Source organism: Sinohyriopsis cumingii, chromosome 5 (genome assembly GCF_028554795.1).
Source record: "Sinohyriopsis cumingii isolate HCF-2022 chromosome 5, ASM2855479v2, whole genome shotgun sequence".
Lineage (NCBI taxonomy): Eukaryota > Metazoa > Mollusca > Bivalvia > Unionida > Unionidae > Sinohyriopsis > Sinohyriopsis cumingii.
Window position 1 is genome coordinate 88,160,202 of NC_142965.1, and position 12,727 is coordinate 88,172,928.

The 12,727-nt window shown below is 37.3% G+C and overlaps 2 protein-coding genes across 2 annotated transcripts in view; one reads left to right on the forward strand and one right to left on the reverse strand.

Moving 5' to 3' along the window:
• LOC149799697 (uncharacterized) overlaps positions 1-10,292 on the forward strand; it is a 37,885-nt gene extending 27,593 nt beyond the window's left edge. Inside the window, exon 5 of the mRNA XM_089959052.1 lies at positions 682-10,292. Within this exon, the coding sequence (XP_089815178.1) occupies positions 682-1,397 (716 nt within the window). The 3' untranslated portion in view covers positions 1,398-10,292. The remainder of the gene's footprint in view (positions 1-681) is intronic.
• Positions 1-12,727, reverse strand: part of LOC149799696 (voltage-dependent calcium channel subunit alpha-2/delta-1-like) — a 230,274-nt gene that overhangs the window by 194,054 nt on the left and 23,493 nt on the right. The gene's annotated exons all lie outside the window — the stretch shown is intronic.

The following is a 12,727-nucleotide window of genomic DNA, read 5'->3' on the forward strand; positions in this document are numbered from 1 at the left end:
CTCTTTCTAAAAATGTTGACAATGATATGCTATTATGGATTTATCAAATGACAGAATAAAATGACCATATGTCTTTAACTTACACAGCTGGCACACTTTCTCGACCGCTAGGCTAGCCTAGTGAAAAATCATATGCAAAAGAGCATTTCTGGTGGGGTCAGGGTAGAGGTATTCATCATCAAGTTTTCCAAATTTGTTATTTTTATTTTTAATTTAGGTTTCCTTTAGTCGGGGGGGGGGGCTCCTTTTAGATAATTAGTCAAAATGAAATTTTAGGTTTTTGAGGTCCACAGTGTACCCTGCAGATATGCTAGCACATAATGTGACAGCATGTCTGAGTCTCTGCAATTTACATTCAAGCTCTTCTTACAGGCGAGTACATACAACACCAAACTGGATCCCACTACAACCAATATTTTGATGCAACTAATAAGGCAACAAAACTGAAATAAAGTAATATACCATCGAATGTGGAGACACAGAAATGGTACCAACACATTTATCCTTTATCCATTTAGTATTAATGGGAATGAAAGAAAACCACACCCATAATTTTTAATCTGGCTCAAGAAGGAAAATCTTGAACTTTTAGATCCCCCTCTACAGATTGTTTTTCTATCCTGACTCTCTTGAAACCAAATACTTATTACCGAGATCCAGAGTACAATTTTCTGTTTTCAGATATGACAAAAAATGAAGTTACCGAGCTACGGGACAAGGGTGAATCTTATGCAAGACGACGAAATCCCAATTTTACTGAGATCAATTATTTGTACAGAAACAAGTGGTATCACTATTACTATGATGTCCTATTCAACAACATGGGAATAATGCATTGCCAATATAAGGACAACAGTGGTGACAGGGCTTCTACACTCCACCGAAATGTAAAAGGGCTTTTTTTCGGTGCAAACATTGACTTTAAAACCCGTGCTCCGCCAAATGCTTCATTTTTTGGTCCAATGCGACTAAATGTACCAGCTATTCACTTTTTAAGCCACTACAACAACCTGTACTTTGCTGATTTTTACTGCCATTATGCAAATCATAAAGTAATGTTAGTCATCACTCACAAGGGAGAACATCCAGACCAATGGTGTAATAGCAGATTGGTTAAGCTAGATCTGTTCAGGAATCCTTTTCTCTTTCGTACACATGATGAGAAGGTTTATATCACTACCGGGATCATCGTGGAGGTGTTCTACACTGACAGCATTGATGTTGAATTTCTCCTACAATATGGAGGTGCCTTCTTCACCTGTGTCAGACCAATTGCTCCTATTCGTAGCTTAGTCCATGGAATTCCCAAAAATTCAAACTGTGATATTTGCAAACTGGATCACCGAAAAACCAAAGACAAGCAGGATCAAGAAAGAATTCAGAACAAAAGCATATAAACTGTCGATCAACTATCAACTTCAGTAAGCACAACATAAAATTTCAATCAGATAGCAGTTTCAGCTATAGCTGTCTTCGCAAAATAAACAAACACTTTAGAAAGTTCTTGCTGGAATTTGTGTCACCAATACTAAGAGCATGTACAATTTAAACATAACATGCCGAATGATATGTAGTTTCTTAGGGAATAAAAATAATTTTAATTCTATAAAACTTACCTTCTGAAAGGGAGGAGGTAAAAATAATTTTAATTATCATATTTATGTTGGGACACTGTATTTGTTGGGACACCATAAATTAATTTTGAAAATAATCTTTTGTGCACTTATGTTCAGGGACACATCATTTTTTGTGGTCATAATTTGTGGGACACCTTTTAAATCATTTGAAAATTACATGCAGGAAAGTGCACTCCAGCTGAAATTTTATTTACTGTGTACTTTAATCCACTGCAGCATCATCTCATCAACACAACTCTCCTGCACAAGAACAATCCATTCTCTCGGTGGATGAATATTGTTTTAGCTATCTCATGCCGTTCAGAATTATCACTGGAGGCAACATATCTCCTGAAGAGAAAACTACAAGGCCTAAAGTCAGATATTTTCAAATTCCCATTAATACCAGTGAAAAAGAAAAAAGTTAACTTCCCTATCTTGGCCAACATTGTATATTCAAAAAAAACAAACAAATCTTTACAATTAAATGAATCCAGTTGGCTACTGAGTTCGGCTTGTTTGCTCCAGTCTATGCTGAATATTCCCTCCTCCAATTAGTACTTATTGGGCCAGAAAGAAAAGAATATGATCCCAGTCTGATTCCTTTAGTCATTCCCAACATACAGAACAGCTTCCTTAAAAAGGGGCGCTATAACAAGACTACAGGACATCAGAGTGATGTGGTAGGGTGGATCTTTGCAACAGTAACAGCTAAGTGTTACATAATTAAAATAAGCCTTACCCTCCCCCACAAAAACAATATACATGATACTATTGCTGAAGGTACTAGTTGGGTGGGAGGATGACCTAGAAATAAAAATTGGTGTCAAGGAAAAATGTACCTACCCTTACAGTAGGAGTGTGTCCCATTGTAAGTTGGCAGATGCTTTGGCCACAACATGTTCTTGACAATAACTGCCCAATTTACTTGATGCGTCAAATAACACCTGTCCATGTCCCCAGAGAGATTTATTACACCTCATCAAGTGCAGGATGTGGGCAGGTATTCAATTAACAAAATAAACAGATCAATTAGCCATTAAAGGAAATGCAGGCCTTAATGATTTATACATAACATTCTCTTCCAGCGAAAAAGAAAAGAAGACATCTGTAACTACAGTTTACAGATGGAAAGATAGGACCAACACTTTTCCTACTGTCCCAATTACAGAAGATTCTCCAACTTGCATCAAACAAATTGTGATCAGATATCGTCTAAATATGGGTGATGCAGCTGGCAACCTTACTTGAAAACTGTTTTTGCCAAATGGAGAATCTGTTGATTACTTTGTAGAAGAGATCCGCTGAACTGTAACAGAATCTCGCTTCTCTGAGGTAATCTCCTGGGCTTGTCTACCAATGGGTTGAGATGATCACTTAACCAGGACAGCTGTGGTTATAGTCGGGCTATCTGGATGAGATGAGACATGAAGATTCTGACTTGTTGAAGAAAATGCTGATTAATCTTGAAAGGTGGAAAGACATAAGCATACAAACGATCCCACTTCAGACTCAAAAGTTCCACCACTCAGACCCTCCAGTCTGGCAGTGGAGAGACATAAAGAGAGAGCTGGGTTGTTCAGTCTCAAGGCAATTAGGTCCACTACTGCTCCCACCCCCCCAAATTTGGTGCAGATACCATCCTGTGAGGACAACATGGCCCTGTCTCGATGGGTTGTCTGCCAGGATATTCCTTTGCCCAGAATAGGGCAGGCTCTGAGAATGATCTCCTCTAACACTGCCCACTGGAGAAGGTTTCAGACTTCAACAATAAAAGGAACATGTGTATCTCCTTGATACTGGAGGTGCACTACAACTGATGAGTTGTCTGAGATGATCATAACACACTGATGCTTAATGAGGCTGACACTCTGGTAGAGCTAGAATCACTGCCCACATTTCTAGACTGTTGATATCAACAGTTGATTCTTCCTGAGACCACAGTACCTGAAAAACAACCCCCACTGACTCCAGGTGTGCATCCCATTCCAAATATGATGTGTTGGTGTACAGAAAGGAAAGAGGTTCCAGGGTGTACATCAGGACTCCAGTTAAACAGCTGTAACAATCTAGCCACCAACTCAGGTAGTGAAATGATCACAGGTCCTTGTACAGTCTCCAGTTTGCTAGAAGCTGGAAATGGAAAGGATGCACATGAAATCTCCCCAGGGGAATTAATTCCACTGCTGTGTTCAGAGAAGTGAGAGGTAAAAACAAGCCAACAACCACATCTTGGCCAAAAGACCTGATATGAGGAACAGAGTATGAGCAATCCTCTCTTAGGTGGAACACAAATCCTCTTCTAACTTGAGGAAATTGATTCTCACATATACAAAGTCCTGAGAAGTGATAAAATCTGACTTGTCTAGTTTGGGGATTAGATCAGATGACTTCACCACCAATGGAAGAGCATGTCTTCCATAAGAGCATCTCCAAGGACAACCAGTTGCAAAAATACCGCAGGTTGGTCACTCCAATAGATTTCAGGTGAGCTGCCATTATTCTCATCACCTTGGTAAAGGCTCTGAGGGCAGAGGGGAGGGCACTGAGAAGAGGTTAAAAGTGAAATACATTCACAGCCAGACAAAACTGGAGGTATTTCTTGTGAGGTGGAAAGATAGGGTTGTGAAGATACACATCCAACCATTGGGCCTTAAGCGTTCCTCCTGACCGAGGCAGTAGTAGTTATTCTAAAATATTCTTCCTGAAGAAATTTGTTAAAAGCTGAAAATCTGATCCAGACAGCACTCCTGATCATTATTTCACTGGATGTGTTGATTTTCTTAAGGCAGAAATTTACCCAGACCCTTCCTAAGATCAGGGGGTCATCCTGATATGAAGAGGAGGAAGTGCTATCATTCTTCCTTTCTCTGTAAGTGTGGCAACTTAACAGGCAAGTCTCATACCATGTCTTTCCACAGACAACAATTAGGGCAACCATCGGTATGTGTACACTTGCTATACAATAAATAGGTGAAACTAGTGTACCATCGGACCATCAATGTTCACATTTACCCACACCTTGAAAGCTGAAAGAGAAAAAACAGTCACACAAATGATTTGAACCAGAATTAAAAACAGGTATGAGATCCTTACCATACCACAGGTCATTAGAAGGGGTAAAAATCTACAGACTTCAATCTCAGCAGCAGTGGACACAGATACACACAAATAAAGCAAGGACTGAGCAGAAAAAGACTAAATCAATAAAGCTGCACCAATGTCATTTTTTGCTGATGATGCCGATACTGCATATAGCCGATTATCAAAATTGCCTATACCAGTTATGAGACTGATTATTTCAATATTATTTGTTTTATAACAGTGACTAGTTCAGAAATATATACCTATTAGTGTTATGCAAGCAGGTATTTTGCCGTGTGAGTTGTAACAAAATTGTTTATGCGGCAGTGAATTTGAACTTCTATACAAAAACAATCAGAAACCGGATAAGAAGTACAATGCTATTTATAGAAAACAACAATCACACAAGCATAAAACCTGAGAAACTTTAACAAAATTTACAGTTTGCCATTTGAAGATATAAAGTTAAATGATGCAGGTTGCCATTACAAGATTCCAATAAATGACTTAAAAAAATGTTAATAACGATAGCCCAATAATAATTACAATTAATAATATGCATGCTTTAAGACTAAAGTAAGACATTACTGTACACTGGCTGCAGCTAATACTGAAAGCCTAGTTGAGGTAGGTTGTATTTAAGTAACATTAACATTTCTCCCTTCTTACCAAGTAATGATCCACGATGATCTGAAAAAAATCTGGCCTGCTAATTTGGCCAAGTAGGGGAACTGAAACCTGTGAGTGTTCTACCAGCCGTATACATCTTCTCGTGGCAACAGAGGGCTGGCCAGATACAATTCAAGCATCACATCAATGGAGTCATCCACATAGGTTGTTTCGTTGATGGTATGGACAGGTTCATCACAGGCCACTGAAAACAAATCCCAGAGAGGCGATGTTGATGGTCATATGGCATTTTTTTCAGTTTCAGTTTTTCTTTTTTTGGTCAGGGGTTCCTCCTGCTTGTCAGCTGACACAACTATGATGAATTCTGCTCTAAGCCATTCTCTGGATCTGGTCACAAGTAATTCTTCTCTGAATAGGCGATATTTGAATCGTGGATCCAAGATGGTGGCCAAGACAAGCTCCTTACTGCTGGCAATGTCAGCAAAGCATATGTTCATTGACGTCAACATATCATGGCGCATTGTCTGAATACCTTGACTTGCTTCATGCTCTCGAGCCAGCAACATCTGGAGCATTTTCAGCATAGGAAGAATGATGGATACTGATGTTTGGCTATCACTTACTTCCTTGGTAATGTCAACAAATGGGCCTAACGTGTCCAAAATACTTCTAATTAAGACCCACTGTTGGGCTGTTAGGTTAAGCAGGCAGGTCATACAGAGTAGCGTAAGCCCCCAAGACTTGTTTTTGTGCATATAATGAAACCAACATATTGTATGTAGAATTCCAGTATGTCTGGATATCCTGGATGAGTTTCTTATGGGCAATGCCAAATTTGGCCTGCTGCTCTTTGAGCTGCTGTTGTGCTAGGATGGAGTGCTAGAACTTGCCGACTATGGATCACAAGATCCCCAAAACATATTTGACAGCTCGCTGCAACAGAATGCCATCACTGACAACAAGCTGCATCGTGTGTGCAAAACAGCTGTTGCTGTCAATTTCAGCCAGACACACAGCTTTAACCATGTATGCACCTCCGTCACGCAGAAGAACATGGATATGAGTTTTGGGAATGTTGTATTCCTCATATAATTTGTCCAGTTTGCTCGCCAAATATTATCCAGTGTGTGATTCATCGAGAGGCATTTCTGCCAAAATCATCTGTTACTGCTGAAAGTTTTCCATCAGCCAGTATGCCATAAGACTCAACAAGGCTACGCTGATGAACTGCTCTGACCGTGCATCAGAGATCAAACTAAGGTCAGATTGGGCAGAAACTAAATCATGCACCTTGCTTTGTATCACCTTATGCATGTCAGGTATCAAAAATGTAGAAAAGTACTTCTGACTTGGAATTTTATAGTGCAGTTCTGCCTTGGCCATCAGATGTCGAAATCCAATGTCTTCAACAATGGAAAATGGTTGCACAACTACTGCCATGAACTCTGCCAACTAATAGCTCTCGGGTCAACCAATGCAAAAGGCTGCTTCCGGTCCAGCATGGCAGCTGCTGAGGTAAACTGCACAGCATCCCTTCCTTTTTTATCTGCTGGAAACAGGCCATGTTCGATGATGTGCTTGCAGCGCAAATGCAGGACACGATATGATGTCGTATAGTATTTAGAATCCATTCCACCTCTGGAAATGCATGCTTTGCAAAGTGCAATTTGCTTTGGACTTGTCGAATGCATTTACTTTGAAGTAATTCCAGACTAAACTTGAGTGTTTCGAGTTCGACATTATGCATAGGCTTGGTAGAATATTCAATAGTGTACAATTGCTAGTCAATATAAATAATCCAGTCGATTCACGCTCTTGAAACAATGTTTCAAATCAAGTATGTTCCTACTAAGTTGTCCAAGTGGATGGATGGATACATGCACCACGCTGCTTGTTGTGCGCTGAAGCAGCTCAGCAGCTGGGGTATCCAGGGGTAACGTCGCTGGCATGACAATATCAATGCTGCATAATATTTGTATGTCAGCATTCAGCTGCTTCAGCGTGCAACCGCTATTCGTTGATTAGCAGCATTGCAAGACTGGCTAAGGAACAGATTAACTATAGTGAGACATAGTTTCGTAGTAGATGGAAATTTCGCTAGCTATCTAATCTGCCTAGCTATCTGCTAATGTGTATGCTGGAAGTTCAACAGCCACACAAGGCCTCAATGGTTGGTTGGCTGCTGTGGTTGGGCTGAGTGCATAAATGGTAATGATAACTTGTTGTGTGTAGGCAATCAGCAGTAGTTTACAGCAAGTGTGTTAAAAATTATTTACTTTTAAGAATATATTGTCTTTCAATAAACCCCAAATCAAATGTTTATTCCTTAATTTCCATTATTTAATTCTGATTTAAAATTCAAGCCATATCAAGATGAATGTTATGACTGAATTTATATTTTGTAAATTTGTTTACATTGGCATTGATTATTTCTGCCGATATTGATTGTTCTAATAATAACAGCTTTATAAATAAATATAGAAAAAATATGTTTAGCCAAAAAAGGACCTAAAATTAACAACATGGGTAAATTTCAATGAGCATCTTGTATGAGCACGAAAGTTCAAGGAAAAATGAGGAACATATTCCAAATGTTGGCTATGGCTAATGAATTCAAATGGGATCATGTTCTTTTTCTTTCCTGGCCCTCAAATTGCAAACTGGTGGAAGGAATATTTATCTTGGACTGAGGACACTGCCTCCATGAAAAGGGTAGCAATACAAAACAAATAAGCATTGTATTTGTTGCTAAAGAAATAACTGAGGCATATACATAAGCAATACCATTTTCATTTTATTGGTGTTCAGTGGATTTAAGTCTTCTTGGGCAATGAGGTTACAGGTGTGCATAACAAATGCACAAAAAAGTACCTATATGAATTTTAAGACTGATACAGTGAATCTATTCCCAATGCTGTATAAAAAACATTTTATATATATGATAGTTTTCTCTGATTTTATATTTTTATATTTTTTTATTTCTTGTATTATCTTCAGTTTTAAATGACATTAATCAATTAAATCCCTAAGGTGCATTATTTCACTGAAATTCATCAATCCTGTATTCTAAAATTAATTTTTAAAACCCAAATGACACCATTATGTGCAAAATGTCATACATGCTCAATCATCTGAATAATACTGAATGTTAAAGATATTGGTCCTAAACCTCATTGGGTTCCATTACAACCCCCACCTGATCACAAATATTCACCCCAAGTGTTATTATCTAATGCACATCTTTTCTTCTCAGATCTACAAGTACTTAAAATAGTGGGACTGCCTCTCTTCATTCCCTCTCGATTCAATTTGTCCACCATGCACAAATGTTGTTGCTATTAGATTAGTCATTAATGGAGTTTGTCAAATGTATCTCAACACTACTTTTGGAGCACTCCCAAAAGAGAATGGAATTACAGCAACCTCAGTGACTGAATTAAAGGGTGGCACCTCTTAAATGAATATCTGAATGTAGTATAAACATAACATCTTGATTATTTCAAAGAACAATTTATGTCAGATAGCTTTCTTTTAACAATTCATTTCTTTTCTTCCAAACTTTAGATAGATTGGAAGAATAGTGAAATTTACGAAAAATGGTGGCGTTGGGGCTTTAATTTAAAAAATATTTTCTATGGGGATAATCATTTTCATGGAAAAATCAATTCCCAGTGGATCTGATAAGTTACTTCACTTGCTTTAATATGCAAACTGCTAGTTTAGCCAACAAAGTGGTAGCAAAATCAGCCAATCAGATGCAAGATTGTCTCATCGATATGCATGGATCTCGCTCATTACCTGAACTATACAAGATAATAAACCCATATTTCAAGTTTGATCAAAATCAGATCAGACCTATGGCTCCCAGATGGGTAACAAGCTCAGCCAAACAGATAAAAGATCATGTAATTAGCATATACAGTTTGAAGTTCATTAGTGAACTCATGTGAAATCTTAATGATATAAGCGCAAATTACAAGTCTGATGAAAACTGAATCAGAAATGCAGTCAAATGAGTGGTAACAAAACAGTGAATAAGATGCATGATCACCTCATTAGTAAGTATGTATAGTTATGCATTATCAAACTTGTTTGAGACCTAAATAATATAAACAGATAAATATTCCAAGTTGGATAAAAAATACGGCCTCTAGACTGATAGCAAGGTTAACCAATCAGATGAAAGATCACATCATTAAAATGTATGGATTTCACTCGTTATCAAACTCATCCAAATTTTGATGAAATAAACTCATATTTCAAGTGTATTTGAAATCATATCAGAAATATTGTCTCCTGAGTGGCAACAGGAAATTGCTGATGGACTGATGCTTAATGTACGGATGCACTCAGTGCCAGACCATAACCCTTGTGGCCTGGAGAGCTAATAAAAATGATAACAACACTGCCTGTGGAAAGTGTCAGTGGAAAGAAAAGTCCTGAATTACCATGTATCGAATCGGAAACATAATTTGGACAAATAATCTACCATCTAAGCTCCAGATCCTAAAATGTGTTGTTTTACCAGTGAAATGAAAATATGCCAAGTAAATGAAGAATGAATGCATGTTGTTATGTGTATTTAATATGTATCTGTTTGATGGCTTTCTTAATGATTACAGTCAATCCCAGTTATCTCAATTATGTCCAAAAAAATCATCAATATAACCTGGTCCTGAAATATCAAGGTTCATAAATACCAGTAATTTCATTTTGTCTCTTACTCTTAGGTTTACTGTAACACTGCCAACAAACAGGTCATAGTTTTAATATTAATTATTGTTTTATTTGCATACAGTTTTACTTTAGTAAAAAAAATGTGATGTGATTTTATAACTTTTTAAACAGAATTCAGACTCTAGGTGTATATAGCAAACAATACAAACAGAACAGAGTTGTTAATAAATTATTCATGTGTGTGTACATTTCTGTGTGCTCTCTTAATAAAATGTATAAAATGTGCCCTATTTTCTCTTTTAATTCCACAGTCAATGTATATTTTGCAGTGAACATCCCATAGTTCTAATATTCCTCATTAAATAAAATAACCTTAACTCAGGAAATTTTTATATATAAATATGATCTAAACCTGAACACTCCTTTGTAAGTGGAATGGATTTGCCTGTGTCCTTGCCAAAGGGAAAGAACTGCGATATACATGTACTTACAACTGCCAAGCAAGAGATGCTGTCAGGATGTCTGATTGCATGAATCATGTAAAATTTCTACAAGTTCGCGCACTTGGAGAACAGTGATGTGCGAGAACTCCCACAAATTAGTTGAAAGTCCCACATATGAAAATGTGCTTGGTGAAGTACAGAATATTTATTTATCTGTTCTTGTCGCGACATCTGTTTTTCAGGTAGGCAACTTTTTACACATCTGGGTTCTACAAGTATGACATGAATGGTTGTTATACTAAGTCTGATTGGCACATTGTGCCCTGGAATAAGCATTATGGCATAGTTTGAACCTTCCATCAAGAAAGTTTTACAAACATGTGTTCAAAATACAGACTACCTAGAAAACCACAAAAGTCTGATTCCTGGCATGGTTCATCTTCAGATTATGATTTGATTCAACAAATACTGGCTGAAGATAGTGATGATGACAATAATTTTTAAAATTGCAAAGTATGTCAGATTATTTGAGATGCGACAGTGTTAACAGAAATATCGGTGAGTGATTTTGAGCCCTAAAATAGTGTTAAATATGAGTCAGATATACATTTTGGGGGACAAAAATAAACGGCATGATGGTCAATCTGTCCTTTCAGTGGTATTTCAAAATTAAATTTAGAAAGGGCAGAATAGTAAGCCTGATTGAAATACAGAAAATTTAAAAGCAGAATGCAAGTTTCAATTATCAAAACCAATTTAGCCCTATGGATCATAGGTTACAAAACCATATATCCATATCAGGGTTAAGATAAACTGAATAAATAAGTCTGAATAAATAAGAAGATATTTATTTTGAATATCTCTGTCTGCACAAGCAGACCATGGTATTAGGGACTAAAAACCCTAATACAGCATTATGGAACAGACCATGGCATTGATGGACTAAAAACCCTAATACAGCATTATGGAACAGACTATGGCATTGATGGACTAAAAACCCTAATACAGCATTATGGAACAGACTATGGACTTGATGGACTAAAAACCCTAATACAGCATTATGGAACAGACTATGGACTTGATGGACTAAAAACCCTAATACAGCATTATGGAACAGACTATGGCATTGTTGGACTAAAAACCCTAATACAGCATTATGGAACAGACTATGGCACTGATGGACTAAAAACCCTAATACAGCATTATGGAACAGACTATGGCATTGATGGACTAAAAACCCTAATACAGCATTATGGACTGATAAGAAATCTGCCACAGCAGTCAGTAAACTACTGATTCAAGAAAAGTTTATGTCGGTGAAAATTCCTATTTTGGAGCAGATGTTTCCAAAAGATAATATCGGTCTGCTTTGGAAAATTGTGCACAAGCCATAAAGATCAGTTTATCATCAAATTCAAGCTGACAAAGCAAGCTTATAAATATACCCCTTCAGAAGGAAGCACATAGCAATATTCATAAACAGATAAGGAACAGGGTAAGCTCAGAAATAATTAACAGATTAATGCTTATACAACTAGAGGTGATATCTTTTAAAGATTCTGATTTCAGTACAGCTCTAAAAAAGTGGAGCAGGAAACAAAAGAGATAGATATTGAAGTGTTAGGCAAATACTGAACTACAGCCGTTTCCTCCTCCCCTTTCTCTTAACCCGCCCCTTATTTCGGTGACAAAGAGGTAGTCCCCTTTAAGATAAAATTCTGGCAGCATCTTTCCTTACATTGTACATTGGTAACAAATTTGGAATTTCTGTTTTAATGTGGAGATATTTAACCATTGAGTGATGGTGCCGATGGAATAAACAAAATATCAGCAAGGGTAGATTTCAAACCACTCGAGTTTATAACCTTGTGAAATTAATCAGCAAGGGGGCAGATTTCAAACCACTCAAGTTCATCATCTTGTGAAAAAAAAATTAAATTATCCAATAGGACTGGGTATTATCAGTAGTTTTCCTTCGCTAACAAAAACGAATACGCATGGCTGCAGCAGTCTTTTGAATCTGCAGGAAGTATGATGTAAACAATTTTGTTGGTATTCATATTCATTCACATGCCCAGATTCTGTTCCAAATGAGATTTTCATTGCATGTGGAAATTGCATTATTTCACTTTCCAGTGAAATCAGATTTAAAAGTGAGTTTGCCTTACTAGAATTTATGAGTCACTTAAGGCATTTCATCTTGCAAATGGGATGTTCAAGAAAAGGAAAGCTTACTTTTTCAATAGGATTGTGATTTTATGGGATTCATGAACGAGG